Raw genomic sequence first — 19,998 nt, 5'->3', positions numbered from 1 at the left:
CAATAAAAATGCTTTGATTAAAATAACATTCTCAAGGTAAGCTTCGACTATCTAAAATTACTAAATTTTGGCCAGTGATTGGTCGAGGAGATGAGGAGGGTGGTCTTATGCGATTTTTGCTTACGCATTATTGAAATGATGATACACGCACAGGTGCAGATTGAAACATCATTGTCCATCTACGTAATATTTGGTTTATTATTATTACATTTTATTTATTTTTGTCACGTAACGTTGTAATTTTACAAAAAAATTATAATTTTGAAGTCGGTGCCAAGTAAAACAAACAGGCTTAGTAATTAGATATTGTAGTAAAGGTGTTGTAGCATTAGCTTGACACCGACTTCAAAATTATAAAATCTTTGTAAAATTATTTTTCACTTTTTAGTTCGTTGTTAGAAGTCGGTTTTTCTTTTTGTTAAAAATTATTATAATTTAATTTATTTTACGATTTTAAGTGACAGGTAGATCTTAAAAGAATGCTTCTCGAACGAGTAGGTAGTGGTTGTTCTATGTAAAACTTACACATGATATACTTTTATTAAATTAGTGAATCAATTTTACATTTTTAAATATAAATTATTATATAAAAATAAAATACAAGTAAAAAACTTATAAAAAAAAATACCTACTTAATGCAAATTTACGACTTATGTGATTTTCTCATAGATATCATTTTCAACCGGTTCCTAAAATCAGAACCTAACCAAAATTTCACCAAACTATCCATGCAATCTTATGCAAATTTAAGACATTTGTGATTTTCTCATAAATATCATTGTCAAAATGGACCAAAAAAATGGGACCACACGGGAAGCACCAGCTTTCAAATAAAAAAAAACATTAAAATCGGTTTACACAGTCTAAAGCTCTGAGGTAACAAACATTAAAAAAATACAGTCGAATTGATAACCTCCTTTTCTTACAAAAGTCGGTTAAAAAGTACCTACTACTTATAGTACTAGACTAGTGTATTTAAGCAAACGGCCATATTAACGATTCCTGTATCACGTATTTTCTAGTTTCAATCAAAATAAACTACGTACTCTTTGGGTAATATGGGTAACGCCTCCAAAAGGGTGGTACCCGCTATAGGTTGCCTGTTTAGTGTTTAATCTAAGTCTCAGGTCACTAGAAGTTATGAAAAAAAACAAAATAAATAATTTATGCGCATTATTAGTATTATTTTGCATAAAATTATCGTTAAAGAAAATATACTTATCCCATCAAAAACATAAATGTAAAATGAAAGCCAAGTTTTGTAATAAAACGTATCCTTTCAGCGATAAAAGAAGTGAGATGTAAATGTATGCCAAGTTCAATGGTCAGTCCTGAAATTTATTTTTAACAATATAAAATATTTTATAACAACTGAAAATGCTAATTCTTCTTACAACTTGGAGACTTTATTTATGTGTAATATCTGACTTGGCTAGTTTTCATATGAATTTACAGTAGAATCTGAGTAGAATAGAATTTGAATACATTCATTTATATCGATGTAAATTAATTTGAAAAATGCGTATTATTATATATTTCATAATCAACGAAATTATTTTAGTTTCAGAACAATCATCTTTCAAACATCATAAAAACAAACAAAAATCGCACTTAGGTCGACCAGTGTAAGACGACATATCTACAGGGTAAAATGACATACTTAGTATGTGGCAAAAAAATGCCATCATTATATGTCGAGCATAGTTCACAAATAAATAGTTTCTTCTTTGCTGAGGGGCTTTTAAACAGTATTAACGCCAGATTCATACATGTTGCAAATTTTATGAGGTTGGATTCCGTTATCAGTCACTTCCTTTTCCAAAAGGGAAATAAACTTCGTCACCTGCGGCTATTGAATGCCTTTGCTCTAGCAGCCTTATCCATATCTTCTTGTGACCAATATATATTCGTTTGTAATTGCCAGGCATATTGTACGTAAAGCAAAAAAAATATATCGATTCTATTTATAAGGGTAAGATAGTATGCCATCTTATACTCACGTTTTGTATGTCATCTTACCCAATAGATATATGAATTTAATTTTAACCGTTGTGACAAAAGTTTATAGGTTAGGATGCGCTTTTAGCGTTAGTTGTGTCATATAATAATCCTATTTTACATTTATAATAAGTTCAAATAGAAAATCTTTATCTTACATATTTTTTCACCATCAAGCAAAAGCGAAAGAAAAATTTGTTGCAATTGAAAAAAACGAAAACATGAATTATTTGCCCATCTGCATTCATTTGCACCCATACTGAATTTAAGCACTAGCTGCATCTACAGACACTCTCTAAAACGTCACAAGATCGCACTTAGCGCTAATAGTTTCATCAATATTGGTAGTGTGTCATCTTATCATAGTATGCCATCTTGAGCACAATTCCCCTATATATGAAAATTTATTATATTTATCTATGAATCTCGACTATAGTTTTTATTTTGTTGATTAAATGACAGTTGTCAGTTTAGAAAGTAATTAATGTATGCTGCGTTTAGAAATCTGAAATAATAATAATTATTTTTTTCTAATTTTATTATTTTGTTGGAATAACTCAACACGCAATGCCTCCAGAGTTCGATGGAAAGAGGGGAACTGAGTGTCTTAACACTAAGTTCCCTCTGTCTACCCCGCTATGTGTGGGATACATCGTAAAGCAGATTTATTTACTTTTTATTATTTTGTTTAAGTAATTTTTAATTTTCTCTTTTTTTCTCTTATTTTTTTTATTAACAATTACTTAAATTTTTACTGTTAATAATTACTTTATAATTACTTCTATTAAGATAGCTGGTAGGCTGCATATATCAAATTAAAAATCAAACCAGCTTCACGCTGTATCCCGCACACAGCAGAGTAGACAGAGAGAATCTAGTGTTAAGACACTCAGTAACTCCACTTTCCATCGAATTCTGGAGGCATTGCGTGTTGAGTGGCGGAACTCTACGCCGCGCTTTGCCTTGGTGGAAATATAATTTTAAATAAATATTTCAATTCCTCGAGTGGGAATCGAACTCACAACCAGTCCGTTTTACAGACACACTTTGTGCCCCGGTGCCACGACTGGCCTTACAGATAATATACTATCGTATATTATTATTAAATTTTATATATATTTCTATCAATATATATATTTTTTTTATATTTAATTTTTAGTGTATTTTTTTTCTGTCTTAGGGTTCTGTACCTCGAAAGCAATAAAACAGAACCCTTATAGGATCTTATATAGGACTTAGTACTTAAATATTGTAATAATAATTTAATATCAAATACGTTAATCGACTATGCAAATACTCTTAGTATAATAAGTATTAAAACATATGTTTAAATTATAATAAATAATAATGAAGGATGTTAATCCATTTATTATTTACATATATAAAAGGACTTGTCCCCGCTGACTGAGGTAAGACGCACTCACAGCCGTAACCGCTGATGGTAGAAACGTAAAGTTTGGACAGACGTTTACTTTCGTAATCTGGACATCCACTAAGAAGGGATTTTGAAAAATTTTTACTCTAAAGGGGTGAAATAGGGGTTGAAAACTTGTATGGATTTTTTTTTAAATCGGCACCAATTTTTATAAAATTTGAAATTTACATTTTTAAAATCTTAAAAATATTTCATTGAACACATGTTTCATGGGTTATTAGAATTCACTCCTAAATACGCAAGCGAAGCTGCGCGCGTCCGCTAGGAATAAATAATAATGAAGGATGTTAATCCATTTATTATATTTTTATATTTTTACGTGAAGCCCTTGAAGTCCACATGATGACAGGCTTTCTCAGGACATAAATTAGAGTCATTTTCAGCTACAAATGGAGACATATCTTATCTTAAAATATACTTGAAAGCATCATGTTGTTGTAGATGGCTTACGTAAGTAATAGTGAAGTTAGTCTACAAAACTAATAAAATATTTACTAACGTGTGACATAAATAAAAGCAACAATATATAAATAATGCATTGCTCTTATATTATGCCAGGCGCTACACTATAAGTAAATGTTCCTAATTGAATCTATTTATTGAAAAATTATAAGAAAATGTTAAAAAAATACTAGTTTCGGATTTTTTCCTTTACATACACCCAATTACTTAACCGGATGCTAAATTTCACCATTCCAGGTCATCTGGAACTTGGTTAACATTAAGGTCTATAGGTCAGTCACCCCCCTAAAAATTTACGATTTTTGGACGTCATTATCTAAATAACTGTTTGAGCTGTGTTTATGAAATTTTATGCACGTATACAGGTAGGGGGTCTAAATATTTGAGCCAAATATGACAGCTTTAGGTGGAATAGTTTTTGAGTTACGAATAGGTAAAAAGTGGCTTCAAATGGTTCGTGTAAAATAACACACGGTGCTGCTCGCCAGTTCTGTTCGTAAAAAAACATGGCCACGCGCTCCGCGCGTTTTAAATATGACGTCTATTCAACGTCGTCACTACAAAATTAAATCAGACTTTAGGACAGTATATTGAAATCTATATTTAAGTAGGTATATATAAAAGGAGATGTTCCCACTGACTGAGGTAAGACGTAAGCCGTAACCGCTGTGCCTAGAAAAGTGATATTTGGACAGATGTTTATTTTCATTGTGTGGACACTAAGAAGGGATTTTGATAAGTTTTAACCCTGAAGGGGTGAAATAGGGGTTGAAAGTTTGTATGGAAAAATCTTTTAATTTTATTATTTTATATTTTTATATTATGCTCTTCGTAGCTTAATAAAAAAAAAAAGATAATCAATAATACAAGATTTGCTTACTGCCTTTAACAAATACAGATCTACAAAAATTTTAAATATATGTAAAAAAAAATCTAAAAAGTAAAGCTTATTATACTGTTTAAGAATATTTAGACGATAAACATGTATGGAATTAATTTCTATTGAATGTAATGCAGGATAGCTGCCAGCAAATGTAATAGATTGTACCATTGACTTTGAAAAGAACAACTGTTGAGTTTCTTGCCGGCTCTTCTCAGCAGAACTGCCTTCCTAACCGGTGGTAGCTTTTTGTTCATATGTTCATTCGACGATTCAAAAGTGCTTACAATAATAGTCTATTTAAATAACGAATATTTTGAATTGAATTGAATTGAATTTCACAATAAATTGACTATAGTCTAATGGTAAGACAAGCTATGCTCCACATTTTGCTTAGTGGCGAGATATTATGTGTTGAATGGTGAAACGTAATGTCCCATTTTATGTTATTAGACTGGGTGAAAATTATTTTAAGAGAAACTCTTGATCTTCACATTTATAATCATAAATATCAATTAAGTACACACTATAATCTTTTTTAAGCCCTTCATAGAAACTAGATGATAAAAATATTGTTGTAAGTATATAATATTTCCTATTTCCATTATAAATAGATTTATTATCAATATCAATTTCGCTAATAATAATAATAAAGTGCGATACTTATCTGCTGTAATTTTTAACGACGCATTTGTAATCATGTAAAGGTTATTGCGTTGTAGGTTTTGTTTTTTTAGGGTTCCAGGCCCAAAGGGCAAAAAGGCGTATTACCTATTTATTACCTACCGTGTTAATAATAATCCTATTATCTTTTAAAACTTCGCTGTCTGTCTGTCTATACGTCTGTCATTAGACTGTATCTCATGGACTGTGATAGTTAGACAGAGTTGAAATTTTCACACATAATATATTTCTGTTTTTATAACAATAATTACTAAAAAACAGAGCAAATAAATATTTACGGAGGTGTCTATAAAACAACCGTGACTTTTTGCTGTTTTTATAGACAATGGTACGGAACTCTTCGTGCGCGAGTCCAACTCATACTTGGCCGGTTTTACGTGATGATTATTTTGTTTAGTGCTTACTTAATTGTATATATTAACGAAGATATAATACAACGAAGCATGTTGTCAAACAAATATTTATATTGCGTAGTTTTTAACATGACATAGCTTATTTCAACGTAAATAAAGTTTCATTCTTAAATTCTGCGTAGTAGACTTTTACAATAATCCTATACCTACTGTGGGTAAAAAAAGTATTTGCACACCCTAATTTTTTGATGTTACATCTACAAAAAAACAGAATGCTTTTAGTTAATTATTGTATTTAATAGCTTAATCTATATATATTTCGAATTGGTTAATAAAATTTCTCAGAAAATAGAAATTAGAGAATGAGACGGTATAAACACATATTTTAAAGTCAAATAAGTATTTGCACACCAACCGGCTTGTACGTATTTTGTAAAAAAAATCAATAAATGAAAGAAAAGACACTTAATATTTTGTGTGCATTCCATTAGCATCAATGATGATTTGCAATCTCCTTAGCATCGATTCCAATAATTTTGACGTTGTTTAAATCGAGATTTGAGTCCATTTCTCCACCAAAGCACCCTTCAAATCATTTTTATTTAAAAATTTAATTTTCCTCAAATTTTAATCCAGCAGATGCCATGAATTTTCAATTGGGTGGATGTCTGACGTTTATGGTGGAGTTTTCAGCATTCTACGGGCATTGTACAACACCCATTCCTTACGCATTCATAGCCGTATACTTAGGATCATTGTCCTACTGTAAGTAGTATGTCTCACTTACGCCTAATTTCGATGCGCTGCAAGACAAAATATCGCGCAACACTTTACCGTAATCTACTGCTTTCATTATTCCTTCGATAAAAGCCAAGTTTCCCACACCATTTGCTGTCCTGCAGCCTCAAACCATCACAAGACCACCGCCGTCTTTGACTGTACTATACACATGTTTCGCCTGAAGTTCAGTATTTGGCTTGCGCTACACAAATGTTTGTCTGTCCGTTCCAAAAAGATAAAATTTGCTTTCGTCAGAAAAAAATAAAATTGTACCAAAATTCTAAAGGGGTATTTAAGTATTCTTTCGTGAATGTTAGTCTTTTTGCTATATTGGCCTCACTATGAAAGAATTTTTTCTCGCTGTTCTGCTACGAAGATCACCATTACCCAGTACGTTTCTTACAGTTTGGGCACAGACGACCTTACCTGAACTTGACGCGATATCATTTGCTAAGCTTTGAGCGCTTGTAAATGGTTTATTTTATACCGTTTTTAAAATTTGTCGCCTTTAGTACAGTATTAGTACGTGAGGTACTGAGCTTCTTCGGAAGAACGGACCTTTCCCTATTTTCAACACTACCCATTTCTTCTCGGTTTTTTATAATTTACTACACAGTCGAGTAATTTAACTTTAAATTTGACCCGATTTGGCGATAACTTCAACCTTCATTACGGACTAAAATAATTTCTTTACGCGTCGATAACGACAGTTCAAATTCTTTCGGCATGTTGGCTTCAACATTTTTCCTGAACACTAAACAAAACTCTAGATATTAGGATACGTTTCCCGATGTTCACATGTATACATACAATGTAAATATTTTACCTAAAGTGACAAAATATAGCGGGAATAACATTGTATCTAGGGAATGGTTGGTGTGCAAATACTTATTTGACTTTAAAAAAGGTGTTTTTACCATCTAATTTTTTTATTTCTGTTTTCTAAGAATTTTTAATAATAAATTCTAATTATATATAGATTAAGCTATTAAATACAATAATTAACTGAAATCATTTTGTGTTTTTCTAGGTGTAACTTCAAAAAAATTAGGTGTGCAAATACTTTTTTTACCCACTGTATATTATAAATTCGAAAGTAACTCTGTCTGTCTGTCTTTTACGTAATCAGGGCCAAACCGCTAATTTAATTGTGATAAAATACCCATATAGAGATACTTGAGGGTCTCGGGATGAACATAGGATACTTTTTTTTGTCATATTTGTAATATTTTCGATATATACCAATATATTAAAATATTTATTAATTTGACATACAATTTTTTCCGCCATGTTAATAACAACCGTCGTTGCTAAGCAACCATTTGCAAAGTTTGTTGTTAGAAAACGTCACCCAAAATGAGCTTGCTTAACGCATCTCTCTATTGAAAACTGTAAATAATTTCATAAATATATTTAATAAATATTCTTATAGTTCAAGCGTGCGTAGCCGCGTTCTGGTCCACTAGTATTATAATATATTAAAGCTTATACGAATACAAATAGTGTTTTTTGCACACACACATTTGTGCACCTGTATCACAATGGCTTCAATATTACTAAAGCACTCTTTTTTGTTTGTATGCCATTTTATACAAAGGTCTTAATTTTGTTAGTAGTGGTTTGTTTTGTTTATTTGTTAGTAGTACTGTTAAAATTCTATTTAAAACAAAATATTTTTTTGTGTAATCATTTTAATGCAATGATCCTTTATGTTCAGGTAATAAAAAGTATATAGTCACAGATCCTTTAGAAGTATGTACTATTTCAGTATGCTTTATAAGTTGAGTAGCTGCAAGACCATAGAGCAAGCAAGGAATACCTGTAAATTTAAAAAAAGTACCTGTAATGATATGCTAAGAAATATAGAGCAAAATATATTGTAATGTATGTAAATATATGTAATGTTACTACCTAAATTAATAACTTTAATAATTCTCATAAATTTATCTGATGTACTTAAATCTTCTTCTTCTTTTCTAGAACAATGATATTTGATATATGGGAAACAGCCAGTCCTTAGTATTTGATAATTGGATCTGCCAACTTTCCAATTAAAGTTGGACATTCCAAATTGATCATCTTTCACACTGCTATACTAAAAAAGACAAAAGTTTTACACTCTTATTTCCTTCATTGACATCTATGTGTAAATTTATAAATTCAGTAATACTGAGCTGTAAATGTCTTTCTGTTAATTAGCAGCTAATAATAATATAAATAAATAAAAATATACATGCATATTTTTAATAGGTAACAGTGTAGGCAGAGGGTATCTAGTGTTCCCTACATAGTGCCTAATTTACTGTGTTAACACTGTGTCTATAGGTGGCGAAAGTAAATGCCCCCTTTGTCTCGTTAAAGGAAAAAGGAACTAAAAATAATTCATTCCTAGAGACACAACTATCCTTATAATAATAATAGTCAATATAATTTAGAAAAAAGTATATCAAGGTACAATAATTACACTAAATTATTACTAATTTACCTTAACAAAATATGAAGTCCATGGTGGTTCATTACATTGTTTTAAATATGCTGTTAAAACTTCAGATGAAGTGGGCCTAGATAAAAAATACCTTACCGAATACCTAACGATATTTTTAGCTAACAAACTTCTGTTTATCATCATTATGTAACTAACTTAAAAATATTATGTAGTTTAAATTATGTACCAAAAAAATCTTATAATATATTTATTTATTTCACATATTACATGTGTTTGATGCATTGGCACAGTTAAAATCTATTCTTACAGGGTTTAAAGCTAAATATTATTTAAGTTTTTCATTTATGTTTATTAATTATTATTTTTTTACTATAAAACAGCTGTTTCTGACATATCAGCACCATGTCCAACATTAACATACTAATCCTAGAAAATTAATAATTTACGACTCGATTATTATCAATTTTAATTTAAAATTTATATGCAGAGTACTAAATAAATAATATGTGTCTATTTTTTACTTTAAGGAGGTATAAGTAATATTTATACCCACATTTATAAATAATCTCTTGATTATAAACGTGGACCTTATTTTCCTACCTGATTTTAAGTTAAAGTAATAGTTTTATTAATAATCTAATTCTTTTTCTATTATTTCAATTTGTTTAATAGCTAGCATTCAATACAGTAATCAATGTTGACACATTGTGTAACTTTGATTATAACAAACTTTCAATATAAAATAGCAAAGTACATTATTTGTGTGATTATTTCGTTTACTTGGTAACACTGAAGCTAGAATTAGGGATGCATTTTTAGAAAAAATATCGATTCCTGTAAAAATTTAACTTTTCATCGTATAAATCGATTTTAAATAAAAAAAATAATGGATTCTTAATAAAAGTAACCAAACTTTTTTTTAATTTAACAAATTGCTAACTTTTTGTGTCGTAAAATTATGAGAGTTACAAGCTTTGTATCAACTTCAGCGTTGCCAGATGTCCCGATTTTGGCGGGTAGGTAGGTAGGTAGGTAGGAATCTATAGTATCGCAACTTAGCATGCGATCGATATTTCACAACAATCGATAGTATCGATACTATCGATACTGTAGATACTATCGTTTTCTAGAAATTCAATCGATACTATCGATAGTATCGATACTTTTCTGACTGGGAGAACGAAACTATCGATAATATCGATAGTATTGCATTGTCCGATAGTGTTGTATCTTTTTGAACTATCGATAGTTTCAATACTATCTATTTAATCGATACTATCGATCGTAGTATCGATCGCATGGGCTTTTTGAGATTAAAACTATCGATTGCAAAACTATCGATAGTTTGGCAACGCTAGTATGATTCTTGTTTGACAGTTCCAAATTGAGTAAATGTGTTCTGTGGTTCTGTGGACAGTTGACTTGCAACAACAACAGTTGACTTGTGCGATATAAAATAACTCAAGTTTATGTAAATAAATTGCTAAAAATTATACTATAACAGATTTGCTTTTATTAAAAGTTCTTAATATTAATCCCTGATAATTTTGATTGGGTAATAATGTGGACTACAAAAACATTTCTTACTAAAACGAAACGCGGCAATGTTTTAAAGGTTATAGAGAGATTATATTATGTCGTTCTTAACTACTTTTAATATTGTATATAAATAAACTTAAATTTGTTTTAATAATGAAAATGTAATCTCTATAAACTTACAGATTGTGAGAGAACATTATTTACGAGATGATTTGTTATGTGGTTCCGCGGCATGTAATGTATGTCCACATAAAGATGATGAATTAACATTGGACAATAAACCGGAATCAATTTGTGCTTTGTTCGAATATGATCACTATTTAATTTTGGACACAAATGTCGTATTACATCAGATCGATATACTTGAGGAAGATGCATTGAAGAATGTCATTATTTTACAAACTGTACTTGAGGAGGTTAAACATCAAAATACAGCTATATTTCAAAGACTGTTGGAGATAATAGGCAATAAGAAACGAAGATTCTATTCATTTGTCAATGAACATCATAAGTAAAAGTTTTGTCATAATTTTTTTCTTAGTAGGTTCTCAGAACTCAATGCCATGCTTTGTCTTGTTACCAGAGGGAAGAAAGGAAAATAGTTTATTTCTCTGAATGAGAGCAAAGTTAGATACTTTTCCACTGTACCATGGCCTCAACTAAAAGTAAACCGTAAGTCAGGTAGTCATGAGATAAAAGGTAAACAAAACTTAATAAATTTTCTTTATATGTCAAGAAATCAAATATCGTAAATGCTTTAAATTATTTCTTTATTTTGAAATAATCAGAGAGAACTCAGTAATATTTCATTTTATTTCAAATTTAAAGGAATAGATAGATTTATGTTTATATTTCCATTTTTTCGCTCTGGTGTCGAGGCAATGCTCGGCGTTGAGCTCTGCCACTCAACACGCATGGTCTCCAGAATTTGGCAGATAGTGGGGAACGGAGTGTCTTACCATTAGGTTCCCTCTGCCTACCCTAGTATGTGCAAGATATAGTGTGAACTGATTTTTTTAAAGAAATAGTTGATGTTTAGTAACACTACTCAATATACATACATATCTCAATTCAATTCTAGTATTAGTATAAATTTTATAGAGATACATATGTTGAACGTAATCCTGGTGAAAAACAAAATGATCGTAATGATCGAGCAATTCGTAAGGCAGCTTCATGGTATGCTTCACATATATCTATCAAGAATTTAATTGGACAGTTTCCACAAATTGTGCTTCTCACAGATGATGAAAACAATAGAAAAATTGCTCAAGAAGAGGGAATTGTGTGTTGTTCTGGTATGTATATTTATGCTTTCAATATTTACTTATAATTTTATTAGTGCATATTTAAACCATTTTTAACGTTAAATACTTTATAAATAAACAAAATATTGAATTGAGATTAGAGGTAAGTGTCTCTACACACAACAGTTGTTGGTTCGATCACCCATAGGAAGAATAATCATTTTAATTTCTCTGCTCTGATGGACAAAGTGCGGCTTTTAATTCACACTTCATTCAACCTGCCATGTCTTAATAATTAGGTGGAAAGTGGAGTATGGAATGTCTTAATAGGTTCCATCCGTTAATCGATGAAATAAACAAATTGTAGTGGTTATAAAATAAATTGTCTATTTATTTTACTCTTGTTTTAGTAAAAGATTATATAGAAAATGTTAATGGATTTCCGGGCCTTTTGGATAAACTTTCTAAGAATGTAATACCCGAGAGCTGTTCTAAAGATGCATTATATCCAGCACATTTAACACCCATTCAAATTCATAGTGGGATTAGAAATGAGAAGCTGTATCAAGGAACTTTTCATGCCTCAAGAGATAACTTCTTGGAAGGAACTGCGAGTGTTAATGGATTTGAAAAACCTGTAAGTTTTAGTTGTATTTAGTTAGTCACAGCCACAACGGCCTCTGTGGAAATTCGTACTATATTGTCAAATCCAATGTATATACTATATTTTCATTATATACACCTAGTGTTCTTGCCAGTACACCATAATAACGAGATCACTCACAATTGGCAATAAGCATATAACATAGTGGTCAATGTGATTGGATAATCTCTACGAGGTGTGGATTCCTGGAGCCCACTATGTTTATTTTTTTCTGTTTCTTATGTTTTCCTAAGTGACAGTATTTTAAAAATGTTAATAAGAGTTTTCTATATTTTTATTCAGATAAATAAAATGTGAATTTTCAGATCTTACTACAAGGCCATATAGGTATAAACAGAGCAATAGATGGTGATATAGTGGCAATTGAAATATTACCTCAGGAAGAATGGAGAAAGCCCAGTGACATTGTTTTAGAGGACAAAGCTGAGGATCCCGGTGACTTACTTGAAGAAGAATCTCAGCTTCTTAACACTAAGCCTAGTTCTGTAGATGATATGACACCTACAGGAAAAGTTGTTGGTATTATTAGAAGAAAATGGCGACAGTATTGTGGCATTTTAATGCCCAGCAAGTTTCCTGGTGGGTTATTAAGGCATTTTATTATTTAACTTTATTTCATCTTTCCAATAAGTAGTTTACGTTATGATGCATAATGTTTTTCTTGTGTTTATTTATTAAGAAAATTACTACTTTATAAATATGTTATATGTTGTGATTATGATAGTTATGACTCAAGAAGTAATTGAATTATTTTGCATGTTTATGCATTCATTTCCTTATTATAAATAGGACGCAACAAAAAAAAAACAATTTAGTAATTTGTATTAATTGTTTTTTTATTATTCTGTAGAATTCATTAAATATGAGGCCAATACTTAGGAACAGTATTTTAAGAATTTGTATGAAATACTTCAATGTAAATTATTATAATTCTATTGTATATGTCATACAATTTTTGTTTTCCTAGCTAATGCTAGAGCATTAATATTAGAGCATTTACAGACAAATGTTTTTCCACAGCACTATTTCCCTATTAAACATATTGTATATTTTTTCTATCTATTTTTCCAGGAGCAACACGCCATTTATTCACACCCGCTGAGAAACGTATACCCCGTGTTCGTATAGAGACGCGTCAAAGTGACGTACTAGCGTCACAACGTATCCTAGTTGCTTTGGACTCGTGGCCTAGAAACAGTAGATATCCTTTGGGTCATTTCGTTAGATCCTTGGGGCCTATTGGTATGCAAACATTGTTATTTTTTACTTTTTTTTTGTATCAAGCTTTGAGTAGGATAGACAGAGGGAACCTAGTGGTAAGACACTCTTCCCTACGGATCTCACAATTTTTGAGACATTGCGTGGCGGAAGTTATCACGAGCGAATGTTTCATTTTCATCTAAAATGTTGAAATCAACATATCTTCAATATTTTTTTTTCTGTAGGTGATAAAGACGCCGAGAATGAAGTGATATTGTTAGAGCACGACGTTCCTCACGCACGATTCAGCGAAGCGGTACTAGCCTGCCTGCCACCTGACGACTGGACTATATCGGAAGAGGTAAAAGAATTTTAAAACAACTAATGAAAAGTTAATGAAAAATTTACTTTCGTGACATTGCGTAAATAATTTCGTATAATATTAGTGACGGAAATAATTTCGCCGAGTGGGGGCCGAACCCACAACGATTGCGTTTTTAGTCACATTTTAGCGCCAAGACGATGAATCGGTCTATCGATCGAAATATTAGTATTAAAAGTCCTTATAATTTAAAGTAAGCTTATTTATTTCTTTGTTAAAAAAATTGATAGCACAGTTTTTCGAAAATCTTTCTGTATGTTGACAACAAAAAATAGTTTTTGTTATAGAACAATCATATATACTAAACGAAATTCAAATGTGGTGTTACCACGCCTACTTACCCACATACTTTTAAGTTCTTACATTAACTAAAATAAAAGACACATATTTTACTAACTGTACTTCAGAAATTTTAATAATATAATTAAAAATACTAATTTTATTTTAGGAAATTAAGAAACGCGTAGATCTACGTTCCATATGCGTTTGCTCTGTCGATCCACCGGGGTGTACCGATATCGATGATGCTCTGCACGCGCGCCCGCTTCCAGGCAATAGTACTTACGAAGTGGGCGTCCATATTGCTGACGTCACGCACTTTGTGAGACCCAACACGGCATTAGACAAAGAGGCAGCGTCGCGTTCTACCACTGTCTACTTGGTTGATAGGAGAATTGATATGGTGCCAGGTATATGGAATTAAAATTATTATGTGTTTATATGTGCGCTTGTTCACGCTAATCTCAGAAACGGCAATCTTTTTTTTAACATTTATAACTGTTTCTTTTCACACAACTTATAAATAAAAAAATTATAACATTTTCAAGTATGTTGTTTGATAAAATAGCTATAAGTAACTGTTTTATTGAATTGTCTGAATTCTGTTGTTATCAATGTATAGAATTGTTTTTAGACTGTTGTTTTATTAGAACTCAAAAATAATTCGGTTTAGCAAATAAATTATTGTGTAAGGCGTAGCGGCCAGTATTTAATAAAAATAATTTTACAAAGATTTTATAATTTTGAAATTGGTGTCAAACTAATGCTACAACACCTTAACTACAATATCTAATTACTAAGCCTGTTTGTTTTACTTGGCACCGACTTCAAAATTATAAAATCTTTGTAAAATTATTTTTCACTTTTTGGTTTTTGTTAGAAGTCAGTTTTTCTTTTTGTTAAAAATTAATTGATTATTATTGTAGTAATTCTTTAATGTATTTTTTTACAGGTTTGTTAAGTTCAAATCTTTGCTCATTGATAGGCGGTGAAGAGAGGTTAGCCTTTTCGGTTGTATGGGAGATTGATGAAAATGCAAATGTTCTGTCTACTAAATTCCATAAAAGTGTTATAAAGGTATTTTTTTTTTCACTAGCCTGTATCGTCCCATTGTTGGGCACACGCAATTACAGTCTCTTTTAGGCATCCTATTTTAAAATATTTTAATAAAATATTTTCCATAAAAAAAAAAGAAAAAAAAAATATATATATTTTAAATTCGCAAGTTTTGTCATATTAAGTATTATTCAATTATATTTTTCCCTTTTATTGTATTTCAATCTAATTGCAAATCTAAATTTTATAAATTTTCAACATGTATGGGATACGAATTTTTATTTAAACTTAAAATATTTTTTCAATTATTATAAATAACTATATTTCATTTGCCAACAGTCTCGAGCCGCCATGACATACGAAGAAGCGCAAATAGCGATAGACGATTCGTCAAGAAACGATGAAATAGCAGCCTCACTACGCGTATTAAATGGTTTAGCTAAAAAATTGAAACAAAAGAGACTTGACAATGGTGCCTTATTACTTGCGTCGCCGGAAATACGTTTTCAAGTATGGTTTTTTTATTTTAATTTGACACTGTTTCCCGTATATAACAAGGCTAAGACACTCAATTTTCAAGATATTGCGTTGTGAGTGGCTGAACTCAACGCCGCGATTTGTCTTGTTGCCAGAGCGAGGAAATGGAAATAATACATTCTCCCAAGTGAGAATCATTTGATTCCCTACCATTACATTTACTGACAAATGTTTTTCCACACGAGTCGAATTTACTTTTACTTTAGTTTATTTTATTGATAACATAAAATATTAAATACAAATAAACTTACAGGTAGATTCAGAAACCCATGATCCAATAGAAGTGCAAGCAAAAAAAATAGTAGATACAAATTCAATGGTGGAGGAGTTCATGTTGTTAGCGAACGTGAGTGTAGCGGAACAATTAGCAAAGGAATTTCCGCAGTGCGCCCTATTACGTCTGCACCCGGCACCACCGCCGGCCAACTTCCATACCTTCCTGAAGGCGGCCCGACAACAGGTAATATCTTCGAACTCTTCCTAGACTTACTATAAAAGTGTATGCTAGTATATTGTCATCTGGTGTCGGTATATATTACTTCCCAGTCGCCAAGCGAAGCAAAAGCGAACAAAGCATCCGACTTGGATTGAAATCATAACTTGTCACGTTCACAGTCACACGCGTTTGTCCCTGCGTCACGACTGGCCTCATTTATAAATATAATCTGATTAAATACTAAAAATAGTAGTATTGTTGTGAAAATTTTCCTATAATGAGCGCCACAACAGAATTTATTACAAGGAAAACAACAATTTTATATGAACCAGAATATCGGAATGTATGTTTTAATAATGATTAGTTGAATATAAATACTTCAGCTGTTAAGTCTTACATAATTTCAAAGCAGTAACGTCTAAAATTTTTTTGTAAAATTAGTTAGTTTGTTTATATTTAGTTAGTTTGTTTATATTATTTCAAACATTCAATTTCTATTAAGTAAAGAATTTTAAAACAGACCTGGCGCGGCGGAACTGCATTGGGCTGTAAAGGCGACGGTTGTGCGTTCAATCTTCAATCGAGGGAATAAATTATTTTCATTTCCTAGCTCTGGTAACAAGACAAAGCTCAGCGTTGACTTCCGAAACAAAATTCAAAGTTTCGAAAATTAGGTGTTGCGTGGTGAACGGAGTATTTCAATACTGGGTTCCCACTGTCTATCCTGCTATAAGAGGGATACAGCGTGAAACTTAAACCAAATATTTACAGGGTTTCGAACTAGATGTGTCAACAAACAAGTCTTTCTCCAAATCTCTCAACGAGGCAGTGATACCGGACCGGCCATTTTTCAACACACTATTACGCATAATGGCGACTCGTTGTATGCAACAAGCTGTGTATTTCTCAAGTGGAACTAAAACGCAAGAAGAATTTTACCACTATGGACTCGCGTGCCCTATTTATACGCATTTTACGTCGCCTATTAGAAGGTACGTTTGAGTTTATAATAATACACCTATCCCCCGATTTACACGGTACTTTTTTTACACGTTTTCGCTTTTACACGGTTTTCCAAATAAGATTTAATTTTCCATATTTGTAAATTACAAGTGAGTGCATAATTTAGATTATTATAAATTAACGACTATGATTAAAGTAAAATTTAGAGGGAAAAATGCGGGAAATTTTGGAGAGAAATGATGGCAGTGTACCAAATAGATTTTATTAAAATAAAAAAATTAAAACATTTTAATTTGAATAAAAATTAATTATTAAACTTTTATTGAACAGTGTAGTTATGGTGAATTAAAACAACTGGTTGGTGGTGTACACCTAAAAATATTGAAAAAACAACGGTTAAATAGTAAAATTATGCTAGCTTTTCGATTTACACGGTTTTGACTTGAAAATTTTTAATTTTCAGATTACACGGTTTTCTCAGGAACGTATCTACCGTGTAAATCGGGGGATAGGTGTATATGAGTTTTCATTTTAGAAGTATTATGTTTTCTATATTTTGTTTAGCGTGTTTTGGACTTATCATAGTTGCCACCCCAAAGCTATATTCATATAGTTTACTACCTTTTACCTGCGGGTTCATTCACATGGTTAGATGGAAATAATTAAAGCACATTGCCGTCTTCAATACATGGACAATTCAATATATTTTTTTTTCAATTTGAACCCTCCTAGTTGTCTCACAACCTTTAGTCATTTACAGTCCAACCTATCTCTTATGATTTTCAGATACGCCGACGTAATAGTACATCGCCTACTAGCTGCGTGCATAGGAGCGGACGTGACTCACGCGTCTCTGTTAGACACTAAGGAGGCCGATTCCTTATGCGACAACTTGAACTACAGACACCGGCAGGCGCAGTACGCGGGGAGGGCGTCCGTGGCCCTCAATACTCATGTTAGTTACTTTTTTTATCCTTTAATCCCAAATCATTGTATTAATCTTCAATACAGTCTGTTAGAAAGAAGAAGTTCTGTGGGTGCTTTTTAAAAAAACACTTTATTATTGCTAAAACTAATTCATTAAGATATACAAACACAAAAATATAGAGTTAAGACTAAATCAAATAATGGCAAATGAAATAATATTTAAAATGATTAGTGAGCTACATAATAGTTAGATGACGCTAATTTAATTTTATATAACCATGAATAAGGTATAGAAATGTAACAAACATTGAAAAGTACTTAGTTCCATGGGCTTAGTTCTTCGTTACTAAGTTCATTCCTTCGTTACTTCGTTACTAACAAGTGAAGAGTTGTGGCCGCTCTGATGTTAGCTGTACCTGCGCAGCCTAGCAGATAAGATTCCTTGGATTCTTGTTCCTTTTATGATTTTCGTCCCGAGTGAAAAATTTCGAAAGCCTAACTTCAGTGCGGCCATGACGCGTCGACCCAATATTCTAATTTTATATGCATTTTATTTTAGATATTATTTAAAAATCGTGAAGAGATTCAGTCAGCGGTAGTGTTGGCCGTAAAACGTAATGCGTTGCAAGTGCTCATCCCGAAGTACGGACTCGAAGGACCGTTGTATTTACCATCTGACAAATTCACTTATAATGAAGAGGTAAGATCATTTTTTTTCTTATTTGAGGTTAATATGATATTTGGTTAAATTAATATATTTTTATATATTATATTAATTTGACATATTTATGATATATGTAGGGGGTTTCTACACTACTTCTAGTCTAGTTAGATACATGAGCATGAATTGAAATTTTAAAAAAAGAATGATATTATTAATTATCTTATCAGTAATTTTAATATTTTATAACAGTGTATAATAAGTTGTATTAAGTAAAAAATAATGCAACAGGATAATTCAATCTTGCCGAAGAAATGAAAATAAAAATTTAACTACATTTCCTCGAGTGGGGATCAAACCCACAACCAGTCGCGTTTACAGTCACACACAAGTCTCAAGATTATTATAATTTGATGATTATTGTTTGTATTGTATATTTCCCACAATTATATTTCAGGAAAACATTCAAGTATGCGACGGTACCACCTTGAAGACATTTGATGAACTAACAGTAAGATTAACCCTCGATAGTTCCAATTTACAACACAGAAAATTAGTTTTCCAACTTGTAACACCATACATACCCGGAGTCAGTTATGTAAAGGAAGATATGGAGGTTGATACACCAGAAGTGAAAACTGACACGGTTAATGAGAAAAAGAGAAAAGATGCAAGTAAAGCTAAGAGCAAAAAGAAATCCAAGAAATTGTAGTTTTTTATGTATATACATTTTGTATATGCAATAAATCCTTTTTTTTACTGATAATAGTTTTCTTTTAACATTTAAATTCTTTAAGTTACTTTCTCTAATGTAAAAAGTATTGGAGTAGAACTAAAAATATGTAGTGTAAATAATAATTTCTCAATGCAAAAATATTATATATAGCATATATATGCGTTATATTATATTTATTTTTCACACCACTTTTCCTTACCCAATTTCCTATTGGACGTAAACGGGAAAATTGGCTACTTAAAAAAAATCGCAGTTTGTTTATACGGCCAGAAAAAACATTCTTTTTCTTTTTTCTTTAAAAAAACAGTATATTATATTATTTAATTCATTATA

General features: G+C 31.2%; 2 protein-coding genes across 3 annotated transcripts; one reads left to right on the top strand and one right to left on the bottom strand.

Annotated features, from left to right (window-relative positions):
* Positions 1-8,211: 8,211 nt before the first annotated feature.
* Positions 8,212-9,547, bottom strand: LOC146538334 (uncharacterized protein C15orf61 homolog). Of its 2 annotated transcripts, none has more exons than XM_085186714.1 (3): positions 9,078-9,547; positions 8,504-8,682; positions 8,212-8,411 (listed from the first exon to the last, which is right to left on the bottom strand). In XM_085186714.1, the coding sequence occupies exons 1-3, from the start codon at positions 9,107-9,109 to the stop codon at positions 8,284-8,286; spliced, it is 339 nt and encodes a 112-aa protein (XP_085042840.1). In that variant the 5' UTR covers positions 9,110-9,547; the 3' UTR covers positions 8,212-8,283. The 2 variants fall into 2 exon arrangements, with proteins under 2 accessions (XP_085042840.1, XP_085042839.1); XM_085186713.1 differs by having other exon boundaries at positions 8,504-8,687; positions 9,078-9,525.
* An 892-nt stretch (positions 9,548-10,439) lies between these two features.
* Dis3 (exosome complex exonuclease RRP44-like protein Dis3) lies at positions 10,440-19,695 on the top strand. Its single transcript, XM_085186427.1, has 15 exons — positions 10,440-10,653; positions 10,760-11,088; positions 11,679-11,875; positions 12,235-12,461; positions 12,794-13,067; positions 13,560-13,730; positions 13,934-14,049; positions 14,519-14,759; positions 15,302-15,426; positions 15,745-15,915; positions 16,196-16,402; positions 17,150-17,370; positions 18,128-18,296; positions 18,828-18,968; positions 19,387-19,695. The coding sequence occupies exons 1-15, from the start codon at positions 10,600-10,602 to the stop codon at positions 19,639-19,641; spliced, it is 2,898 nt and encodes a 965-aa protein (XP_085042553.1). The 5' UTR covers positions 10,440-10,599; the 3' UTR covers positions 19,642-19,695.
* Positions 19,696-19,998: the final 303 nt, after the last annotated feature.

This window comes from Heliconius melpomene, chromosome 6, assembly GCF_056956725.1.
Source record: "Heliconius melpomene rosina isolate 202511_hmr_F chromosome 6, ASM5695672v1, whole genome shotgun sequence".
Lineage (NCBI taxonomy): Eukaryota > Metazoa > Arthropoda > Insecta > Lepidoptera > Nymphalidae > Heliconius > Heliconius melpomene.
The sequence above is the reverse complement of the archived record's forward strand: the minus strand, read 5'-3'. Positions and strand labels throughout refer to the sequence as shown.